Source organism: Strix uralensis, chromosome 1, assembly GCF_047716275.1.
Source record: "Strix uralensis isolate ZFMK-TIS-50842 chromosome 1, bStrUra1, whole genome shotgun sequence".
Taxonomy (NCBI): Eukaryota; Metazoa; Chordata; class Aves; order Strigiformes; family Strigidae; genus Strix; species Strix uralensis.
Genome location: NC_133972.1, coordinates 41357009 through 41369148, shown reverse-complemented (window position 1 = coordinate 41369148; position 12140 = coordinate 41357009). Strand labels below are relative to the sequence as shown.

Below are 12140 nucleotides of genomic sequence, written 5' to 3'. Positions count from 1 at the left end.
TGACAGTGAACGCACTTAAAATTAAAAGATACAGCCTCTATATTCTTCGACATTCCTAACTTATCTGTAGAACTCCCTTGTCATGAAAGTACTATATTTCAATTTTATTTTTACAATAATTACATTTTGAATGATCTATTATTATTTAGCAAGTACCATGTAACATTGCAACAAATCAAATTCGAGTCAAAGTACCAGAAGGGGGCAATAGTGTTGCATAAAAGTGGCTAACAGACCTCTAGCAAAATCACCTTTGATGCAGAAAAATACAAGCTTATTATGTACTACGTGAATATTAAGGAAGGAAAAAGACTTCTGTATAGACTATAATTTGCTTCTATTGAAACACATTCCTCCTAATTTAAAGCATATTTACATGTTGACCCAAATCCAGCAAGCCTCATTCTAGTTTGTATTTTGTTAAAGTAGATCACAAACTTAGTTTATTAGCTGCAGTTTAACACTTATTATTTTCTAAATTAGAACTAATTACATTCTCTAAAGTAGAAAATTAGATCAACAAGCCATTTCACTCTGTGCTAGCAAAATGTCAATGGGATAATATTAAGTACATGCATTTTTATTCAAATGTAAATTGACAGCACATTTTTTTTTAATCTTTGAATATTTAGAGAGGAGACCGTGTGGCTGTTTAACATGCCTCTGCAGACTAAATTAAATTCAACAGTAATATGAATATAAATCAACTCTGAAGAGCATAAGTTAATTGACAAGGAAGGTTTTTCTTTCTAAAACTCTCCAGGCAAATAGGAGCAAATAAGCTTCAGGGGTTTGACTTGGACTAGTGCTAAACTTGGTCCCAAAGACTAAATGCTCATTAGTGGTCAAAGCACTCCCAGTGTGCTCTTGGATTACATCTTCTGGCTTAGTTTCACTTGGAGAGGATCCAGACTGTGCAGTCAGACTGATCTGTACTGGAAAATCAAGTGTGGTTAGTGGGACAACTGGGAGATTGACTTCAGAGGTGCATTCCTGACTGGAACTGCAGTGCCAGGGCAAGTGTACCTGGAAGGTCAAGCTCCAGCTTGACTAAAACCCACTAAGGGTCACTGGGTTGATACTGTGTGAGTGTTTGAGAAGTTTCAATGTGTTTTCTGATCTAAGATGGTCAGGGAATGACACTAAGAATCTTACCAGTCTGAGCACCTGTAATGAGACATTTTAACCATTGTAAGAGAAGATCTTCAGAAACGTGGTCTTCACAATCCACATGTAAGAATGTTTTATTGTCTGCAATCTACAGTTCAGACAATGTGCTGAGTTCCTGTAGATGAGGAAGTAATGAAGGCAGATCCTTTGCTGATTGAGGAAATATAAGCCAACACATGGTCCTCCTTCTACCTGCATCTGCCCCTTATGTTGTATAGTTTTTCTACATCAACAAACAATACAGCTAAAAGGGTTATCTGAGGTATGGAAAAAGCTATATCAATAATGTAAATATAAATCGAATTACCTGATTGACATGATCTAGCTTTGGACAGGGTCTTCCACCATTGTAGGGTTTTTCACGAAGCCATTTAGACCGAACCTTTACTCCACTCCCACAGGATTTACTACAGCGAGACCAGTTGGACCACTCACTGAGCTTGCAGTCTGAGGGACATGGAATAATACAGGCTTCCTCAATATAACCTGCATGAATGGAAAAGAAAGTGAAATCTCTTCAGCATGTCACTCTGCCACTTCTCCCTGAAGCCCTCGTCTACTTCATTTAAATTGTCCAAAGTTTGACTTGACAGGACTGTGTGAATAGAGAGATTTCTTCATCATTAGGGCTAAATTAAATTCTGCAGAAAATTGACACATATAGCTGGGAGATTGTGTTAGAGTAGCAGCTGAGCATCCTCACCGCTATCTGATTAGGATTCACACTCACCAGATTTCAGCATTCAAACTTTCTGACAGCTACAGTGTAATTGACACTAAGCATCTCTTGGTTGCACCATTCTTACACTGTAAAAACAATATTATTTTTTCTAAGGAAAAAAGGTTTAATTAAAAGCCTGTATCAAGTAATTCAATTGCAGTTATACCTCAAAAATCCAACTGAATCAAAAGATATGCACCTTACCAGCCTGGAGCGAGGGAACTTAACACCTTGTGACCTTTCTAAGGCTAGAAAGAGAGAGTGGCCTGCCACATTAATGATCTGCCGATTAACAACCATCTGCCCCCAGTAGCACACTGAATAATTGCACTGAATGGAAAAGCAGATGTTTGGTTTGGATAAGTCATCAGTCCTGAGAGGTTGGAAAGGGGTACGACACGGTCTTCAGGGAGTAACATGAGGCCTCAATTCACTGAATGTCTTTCAAAAGCAACATATGTCATAGCTCTACAATATGTGTCATTTATGCCAATATTTACAGCAGAAGCTATAAAACCTCAAATAAAAAGCTGGCCTTTACTGCATTTTTACTACAGCTATACCTTAAACCTGTGTGAACTCTCCTCTCCCTTTTCCTGTGTCAGATCTGCAATGTATTTAATGTTGGCAAATGTTCACTTTAAAGATTAAAGAAGCCTCGGTGCATTTAAAGGGAATTGAAATATTTGATGAACACAGTTGCAAAATTAAGACATAATTGGGTAAGATCATTCTCAAATGACTGGCACAGTTTGCTAGGCATGGTTTCAAATGTTTCTCACATATCTTGAATTATTTTTTAGTTTGAAAGCAATCACTGTCATTTTCATCAGAGCTGATATTAGCAGTTTTATGTTTTTAACCCATACTTCCAAGTAAAGCTATTCTGTCTCTGCTAAAAGCAACCAATAACAAACAATCACAAGATGTGTAAAGAATTGAAACAATTAAAAGATTTCAAATCTATATACATATTTCTAGTTGCTTCCATTAATTTGTTTTAGATACATAGAACAGAAGGGTGGAGTTTTTTTAAACATACACTATCATTCAGAATATTTTACGGTCAAATTCAGGTGATGAATTTATCCTATATAGCTTTCTTCTGTTTGGAAGTGTTAAATAGTTAAATAAATATACAGAGCACATCCTGAATTTGAGCACTGTGAAACTACTGTTCACCAAATGTATCTTCCTTAAAATGGCTAGAATATTATTAGCTTGAGTTACAAGCATGTTTATTAAATATCTCTTGCCATTGGATTGATCAGCTCAGTGATACCGTATGAAAGGTACACTGTGTTAGACAAAATATATTTTTGAAGATCATATCACTGCATATCAGAGGTGGTGACATCGATTGCTCTACAGTAGCAAATACAAAATGGATTATGTTTCACCCTACCTGAGACCTCTGAGTGAGTCTTAGAAATCAGATGCACCTATCTCAGAGCCCCATCCTACACTGAACTTTGCATAAATATTAAACTCTGTATCTTCACCAGAAATGAACCCCCTTAGGTGCTATACAAAACCATACTCATACAATCAAGAAATTACTGAATGAAAATGCATGATAACAAAAAAGTTAAAAGAAACAACTCTCTCCAAGCAATAAAACAAGCGTTTCATCATATTTATTGTCTGATAGAACTAAGTGAAGATTTTACTTCTCTGTGAATTTTCTTGAAATACTGAAATGCTGACTTTCAATATAACTTCTAAGCATTTTTTTCTGGAGAAACCTTTCTACTATAACAGAGTTATGCCATTTAGCACTTGTTAAATTTCTGCCTTTGTAATTAATGTCTGGAAAAAAAAATTCAAGTTGCTTTAAATATATTGTACATCCTTAAGTAGGTAACTTTAACTGGTACAGGCTGCTTCAGGAACACTTTATTTTAAGGACTTCCATAAACCTCTGAACTATCTTAAATTGGTCTTAATTAATCTCAAAGGGATCTTCCCAATTTACCCCAGTCATAGAAAAAGATCTCCAGGATATCATGATATTTTGGGACTTAGACAACTATAGCATGGGAATACTTCATAGCCTAGCAAAAGGAGCCTGTGTGGAACATACTAAACTAAAATCATTGACCAATTAGAAACTATTTTGCTTTATTTCCCTTCAGCCCATCTAAATGAGGACAATAAAGATTTTTTTTGAGATAATGAGAATGTTAGCCAAAAAGTTTAACAAGATTTTTAGAATCTTGCAGACAGATGTAGTAACAAATACATTATACTATACTAAGTCCCAGGTAACATTTTAATTACACTGAGCTATAGTTCAGGTGATTCCACAAAGTATCGATTGAAATCACACCACTACAGCAACCTTTTTTCACACTGTCTATGAAATATCTACATTGAGGTCAGCCACTAAAACTGCTTTAGCATAGAATGCAATAAAGCCAGAACAGCATCGTATTACAGGTATAGTGTCTTCGTAAGAGTTATAACATGGAAAACTACAAACTTGTTTATATGTTAACACATTTTGGAGAGGATGCAGTGGGCCAGCTGATACTTCCCATCCACTTTATAATGAAAAAATACTGAACTGCGATGTTACACTGGGTCCTTAGTCCTACAAGCTTCATAGAATAGCTTCTGCTCACCATATAGCTCTTTCCTATGCCATCTCTAGGATACCTGGCGTGTGATGCTCTCCCCTCTCTCCTTCCTATTTCCTCAGAAAAACTGGCATCAAGACCCAAACTCCACATGTGAAAATTAACCAGCTGAACAAGAAGAATGGAAAAGAAACATGAAGGAGACAACAGAAATGGACTCAATAGCTGAAGGCATAAAAAGAAGCTCTCCAAGGTAGGAAGGTTTGGAGCTACTACAAATGTGGAACAGAGAGCAGAGAGAAAAAAACTCCTTATTATGCAAGATGCAAGATAAGCATAAAAAACTCCTAACCACTACTATACTAAGAACACTGGATAAAAAATAGCTCAAGGACATGAAGGAATAAAGGGATCCAGAAAGGGGTTTCACAGTTTCCAAGACTCCTCCAAACAGGGAGAAAAGAAAATAAATGACTGAAGCTACTTTTCACGGCAAAAGTCAGAAGTCAATACAACAGAAGGGACACAAGAAAAAAGAGGGAGAGAGGGGGAATAGAGGAAAGGGTAAGAAAAGACAAGGAGAAGGAAGAGAAAAATAAATGGCTCAGAAAATAGCATCAAGACAATTGTAAAGACATAGTGCATAGGGACAGAAAACAAAGAAAGAGGAGAAAAGAAGTGAAAATCCTGCCGAAAGTAGTATCTTGGTGAAGCACAAAGAGAGTGCAATTCCCTCAAGAGCCTACTCTGGTATCTCCTGACCACAGGAAGTGAAATGTAATGAAGAATGTTCCACAAATAAAAACAGAGGACAAGGGGAAGAAATAAAAAGACTATGGCCTCCGATTTGCATTCTATAGGAAGAGTGTAGAATGAAAATGACCCTGTTACATCTGACATAAAAAAATTTTTGGCATATTCATCCCTTGGCATATTCTTGTCCTCTCATGCACCTCACTATTTCACTCAACAGATTATTAGCTGTTCCACTGGACTCTCTTAGAACTCAGGCAGAAGCAGACTTCAAATTTCTTGCAGATATTTCTCTAGCTAAGAAAGAAGCCTGAATTAAAGAAAGAAAATTACTTGTTGCAAACGACTTGTTCCACTCCATTTACTACCCATCTAATGGAAAATAAGGAGGTGACTGGTGACAGTCATGGCTTCACTAAGGGCAAATCGTGCCTGACAAATTTGGTGGCATTCTACGATGGGGTTACAGCATTGGTGGATAAGGGAAGAGAAACTGACATCATCTACCTGGACTTGTGCAAAACATTTGACACTGTCCCACACGACATCCTTGTCTCTAAATTGGAAAGACGTGGATTTGATGGATGGAGCACTCGGTGGATAAGGAATTGGCTGGATGGTCGCACTCAAAGACCTGTGGTCAATGGCTCCATGTCCAGGTGGAGAGCACTGATGAGTGGGATTCCTCAGGGGTCAGTGTTGGGATCAGCGCTGTTTAACATCTTTGTTGGTGACATGGGCAGTGGGATTGAGTGCACCCTCAGCAAGTTCGCCAATGACACCAAGCTGTGTGGTGCGGTCAACATGTTGAAAGGAAGGGATGTGCCATCCAGAGGGACCTGGACAGGCTGGAGAGGTGGGCCTGTGCAAACCTCATGAAGTTCAACAAGGCCAAGTGCAAGGTCCTGAGCATGGGTCGGGGCAATCCCAAGCACAAATACAGGCTGGATGGAGAATGGACTGAGAGCAGCCCTGAGGAGAAGGACTTGGGGGTGTTGGTTGATGAGAAGCTCAACATGACCCAGCAATGTGTGCTGACAACCCAGAAAGCCAGCTGTATCCTGGGCCACATTAAAAGAAGTGTGGCCAGCAGGTCAAGGGAGGTGATTCTCCCCCTCTACTCTGCTCTCGTGAGATCCCACCAGGAGTACTGTGTTCAGCTCTGGGGCCCCCAACATAAGAATGACATGGACCTGCCGGAGAGAGTCCAGAGGAGGCCACGAAGATGATGAGGGGGCTGGAGCACCTTCCTTATGAGGACAGGTTGACAGAGTTGAGGTTGTTCATCCTGGAGAAGAGAAGGCTCTGGGGAGACCTTATAGCAGCCTTCCAGTACCTAAAGGGGGCTACAGGAAAGATGGGGAGGGACATTTTACAAGGGTATGTAGTGATAGGACAAGGGGTAATGGCTTTAAACTGAAAGAGGGTAGATTTAGATTAGATGGAAGGAATAAGTTTTTCACTGTGAGGGTGGTGAGACACTGGAACAGGTTGCCCAGAGAAGTGGTGGATGCCCCATCCCTGGAAGAGTTCAAGGCCAGGTTGGACAGGGCTTTGAGCAACCTGATCTAGTGGGAGGTGTCCCTGCCCATGGCAGGGGGGTTGGAACTAGATGATCTTTAAGGTCCCTTCCAACACAACCCATTCGATGATTTATGTTTATATGATAATGGTACTTTTCAGAAAAAGCTTCTCTGAAGCATGTCATCACCTCAGATGCCTTTGTCAACATATCTTTTAGGGTGATTAAAGTTGATAATCTCCAGAAGTTCATGGCAATCTCTCCTCAAATCTAAGAAAGCAGATGTTCACAAACTTTGAAGGTTTATACCCTTTTTGTTTGTTTGTTTTTATTAAATTTCAGGTACTTGTATTTGTAAACTTTGTCCACACTGTAAAAATTTTAGCAAGTGAAAAGAGGGCATATCATGATACAGAAAAAATACACAGAAAACACAGAAACACAGAAACCAGAAATATTACATCCAAATGGGTCTGGTGATGCAAATGCATAATTTCTTACATGAAAATGACATAAGTGAGCCATTTTTCACTTTTCAGTCTTGTTTCCACTCTGCTCTAATCATCCTTGAAAGGGTGCTCCTTGTGTTAGACAGTGTAAAATCTTATTAAGGAAGCAGTCTAATGTGTGTGTGGGGCCCGTCTGTATGGTGGAATATCACACAATTATATCACACAGAAAAGTTGTGTAATATAATTGCAACAAATGTCATGCTAGAATCTTGAAGTTTAAAGAACAAGCAAGAAATTATCAAGGTAGAAATACAATAGATGCAGAGAGAAGGAAAGAATGAGAACAGTGAAACAGCTATGAAGAGCTGAGGAAAAGAGTGTGAAGGTGGGGGAGGGACAGTGAAATAGAAGACCAACACTGTAAAGGCTGAAGATATGTTCTCTAGACATCAGCAGTTCATATTTTACCTGCTGTTTCTTCTCCTGACTAAAGTTTTTCACTGCATGCTTCCTGCAGCTCTTCCTTCTTCCCACATATGAGAGATGTTGGAGAGATGAGACTTTGAGATAATGTGGGACAGAGCACTGGCCCTGTGTGGTCTGGAAGGGTAATGGAAAGAGATGCCCATCTCTCAAGGCCTATTGTTTTTCCCACTGCAGTATTTTCTCAGTTATTTCAACTCCTATCAGCTGAACTTCACAAGGCTGTGAAATGGGCAGTTGTGTACTATGAGCGAGAACGTGGTTATTTTATCATTAACGATTTATTACTGAGCCACAATTTAACAAATGGCTTTGAACCACTAGGAATATGAACTGAACTAATTTTTAAAAGGGAAAGGTTTACTGTCCCATTGCTAATTGGCTATAAAATCTGGACTCCCAGAACAAAGTCATTAACAGATGTGATAGATAATTTATAATGTAGGACTTTAATGGACTTCACACTTTGTCTAATGACAAAGCAGGTTAAGCAGGCGGATACAAGATTTTTCTCCACAAACTGCACCTGCAATGTGTAAGAACAGACTGACCACTTGAGTTGAAGGGTGCAGACATAAAGAACATCTTAGAAAGTGTTTACATGAACACTTTCATCCTTAGGAATGACAGAGTTGTGCTCCTGCTTTCATGACTAAAATGTCATGCTATGTTTCCAAGAAAAAAACTGCAATGTCAGAATGGTTTATGTTCCTTAACACAGATTTTTTTTCAAGGAAATATAAATTTCTTGGATCTCATCTTCCAGGACAAAGAAATATACAATTATTTGCATGTCATTTGTAACAGAATATATGTATTTCCTGAGACTATTCATATTTGTGCCTAGCCATGGAAAGATAAATTGAACTCCAGAAGACTTTTTTTTTTTTTTTTTCCCCAGGATTACCCTTCAAAACCTCAAAACCTGAGAGCAATTGTTAATGCTTAACTATCTTCTGCATCAGCAGTTCTGCCTCTGGTGAGCTAACTACAGGTCTTGGGGTTGATGGATGACTGCTTCATGACTGATATCCTGTTGACAGGGCAGATATGGTGGTACCATAATGCAGAGGCCTAAACTAGTGTTTCTGGTGCAGGGCAATAAGTAGCATATTCCTAGAGAACACACAACAGGCAAATATGTCATCTTGTATATCTTCAAAAAAAGCTGTGAAACAGCAAAGTATCCTAATAACAACGAGCATCTAAGCCTACTACCATACTAGATTACAATCTCCAATGGGAAATATATTTATTTCAGAATAAACACTCAGCAGAAAGTCTCAATTAGTTTTTTTGGTAAATTTGCATTGCTTCAGGTTAGAATATTGAAAGTGGAAAAAAATATTTTAAAAAATCCTAATACAAGTGGATACAGCAAGTTCAAACTGACATCTTGGACCCTGTAGACTCTGATATCACATATGAGATTTTACTATCACACATATAAGCAAGTAAATACAAAATTCCTTGATTCACATTGATACTCCTAGCAGCTGTTGTAAAAGTATTCACTGATACACAGATATTTCTCTCTAATCCCCCACATAAGCCTTGTAGCCATGGAGGCCTTTGTAGAGTCAGCACAAATCAATGCATCTCATTTAATTAATGCTAAAGGGGGAAATAATCTCACACTAATAAGGCAGCAGACAAACTATCCTGGACTGGTTGACTGTGCCTAAGGTCTTAACAGTAAACTGACATGAATTAAGAAGGGTAATACGACCTATATAAAAATACTGCATCTGTCTGCCATGCTACTATGCCTTCGCTACGCGCACACAAACACAACCACTGCTCAGCTTATGTGGGTCATGATTCATAATTGATATAAGATGGAGGAAAACTAAATATCAAAGAGTAAACAGTGTAGTTCATAAGCATGACAGTGGCCTGCTTTTGACTTTTTGTCATGAAAATTTGAAGGTACAGTTTAAAGGGACCCTGAAGAGACTCTCTTTCAATTTTTTTTCACAAATACACTGAAACAGATTGTTGGCAGACACATGTCATTATCCACAGAACTCTAGTACGCTAGTGATGACAGGGATAAAGCTATGAAAAACAACTGCTGCTTTTCTAATGGAAAAAAACCTCTCACACTTGACTATCATGAGAACTATACATTTTTGTATTTCTCCAGTAAAATTACCTATGTAGTATTGAAACAAAGCAGGAACCAGAGAAAGGGCAATTTATGTGTCTTCCATTAAGGAAAACAGGTAAACAACAGCTCAGTTACCACTTTTAGCTGACATTACCACATCTGCTGACAACTGTCAGCTGTTAATTCCTGCCCACACCACAGAACTGGTATGGCTGAAAAATACCAGCGGCAGAATATTTCAAATGGCTGCTGAATGGTGCTAACTCTTTTGCCAATAAATCTAGCTCAAAATTGAAACAAAATATTTTGAAAAGAAAAATCAAAATATTGGGCATACATAATACTGAAAAAAACCACAGATAAAAAAGAAAATAAGAAAAAAACCCACCTCATCCCTCTGCAGCCAAAACTTAGGTTTATTTTCAGCTGGGATTTCTTTTGAAGCACCTGTTAAGCTACAGAAAGCTAAGGACCCTCTTCAGAACAACTCTGCCTTCTGCTTCTCCAGTGTTCTCAACCGGCAGTAACAACAGATTTATTTAACCATATTTTGCCTTTCCTTTTTTTGATACGATCACTCCTGTCTTTTTGAGAAACTAGTTTGTACTTGGGATTTTATAACTACATCCAAAATTTCAAAGATTAGCGCAAGAATCCTCTTATGGGTCTACTAATTTAGGGCCTTGCTTGTGTCACACCTTCCCTTTAGCTCCTCGGTGTCTATGAAACTGTTAGTTAACTCTTCTCAAATCTTTTTAAAATAAGATGTATCAAGCAGTAAAAAGAGCTCTGAAGTATTTATTCTTCTGCTCCTGTTTACCTTTTCTTTTCTGACTAAGTCAACCAAATTTTGATTATAAGCACACATTTCACAAAACAAACAGCTTGTGAATTTTTTGGCACTGCAGAGCACGTCTGTTTTCTGATTCCTCCCACTCGAAACAGCATGATTTGCAACACTGACCTGTTCATGGCCTCATAAATTTACATGGCAGTATTTACATAAAACTTTTGACAGTCTCGCAATTTGAGTTTCTTGTGGCTTTTTACTATATCACACAACATATCCCATGATACATTAATAACATCTGTGTGGGTGTAGTTCATCCCTCTTGTGAGATTTAAAGGATGTTGTCACAGGTGAAGAAGTGCCCACCTCATGATTTCATAGTGTCAGGAGATAACAAAAGTTCAAGTAAGAGTTGGACGCTGCACAGGGTACATGTTCCCTTAAATAATGGTCCAAGGTAATTTGCCAAATCATATCCCATAAAAACTGTGATTACATACTATACTACTTGGAAAAGAAATAGCAGACTTACAGGAACTAACAGTAAAACAGATTTCTGAATAAAGCAGTTAACATAGCAGACAAACCTGACTCTTCTTGTTTGGATCAGTTACAAAATTAGTGAAAAATTCAATGTTATCATTTATGTAGGGAAATAAGCAACTCTGTTACAATTTACAAAAATAACCCAAGCAGGCTTGAATTATGAGTCCTGTCAAGTTTAGCTTGAAAAACTAAAAGCAGATTGATGGGAAGCTACAAGGCACTTTTATTTGCTAGCAGGTGGGGTAACTATTGTGATACCACAGACGTCCCTTGTTGATTTGGCATAATACAGCTTTTATGTTTGTTCTTAAAGAAAAAAGCAAACAGCAGACTGAAATCTAGAAATGATGCCAAACTGGAGAACTGTCATACACCAACGGCATGAAAATAGCAACAAAACCATCATAAATACTGGCAAGATATAAAATAAGATTTAACTGGCAAAGCAGCAGTTTATACATGTTGAGAAAAATAAATCATCAGAACGTAATTCATGAATACAAACGAGATATTCAGAAAAGGCAGCAAGCAAATACTGAAATTTGATTGAAAAATCTGTATCATTTTTTGTAGCCCCCTTGTATCTGCAAAACTACGCTGAACCTGGAAACATCCTGAAGGCAGACAATAAATTAGGTTCAACACTATTCAGTACCCTCAAGGGGAGGAGAAGGTCTCGATCTGATGACAAAGCATCAGAGGTGGAAGGCTGCTGTATCGAGACCTGTACAACAAATCTGACTAGAACCACCACAATGTCTTAGAAATAATCTGTACCATGTGTATGTACAACAGCTATCAAGAATAGATTTTTGTTCTAGAAGAGCTGAAAGGAAACCATAATTTTGGTGACATGTTCCTTAGCATGACTTTAATTCCTTACCATCAAACTCAGGATACCTCATTGCCTGTACAACTGAAATTCCTGTTAAACAACTTTAGGAAGTGCAAGGAATGCACGATTAGTTCAATAGCAATTCCAAGATTCCTCTGCCCATGCACTATGCCATGGAC

At 38.2% G+C, this 12140-nt stretch overlaps 1 protein-coding gene across 1 annotated transcript in view; it reads right to left on the bottom strand.

Moving 5' to 3' along the window:
• The window catches only part of THSD7A (thrombospondin type 1 domain containing 7A), a 214478-nt gene that overhangs the window by 32696 nt on the left and 169642 nt on the right, over positions 1-12140 (bottom strand). Inside the window, exon 15 of the mRNA XM_074863607.1 lies at positions 1478-1656. Coding sequence (XP_074719708.1) covers positions 1478-1656 — 179 coding nt within the window. The remainder of the gene's footprint in view (positions 1-1477; positions 1657-12140) is intronic.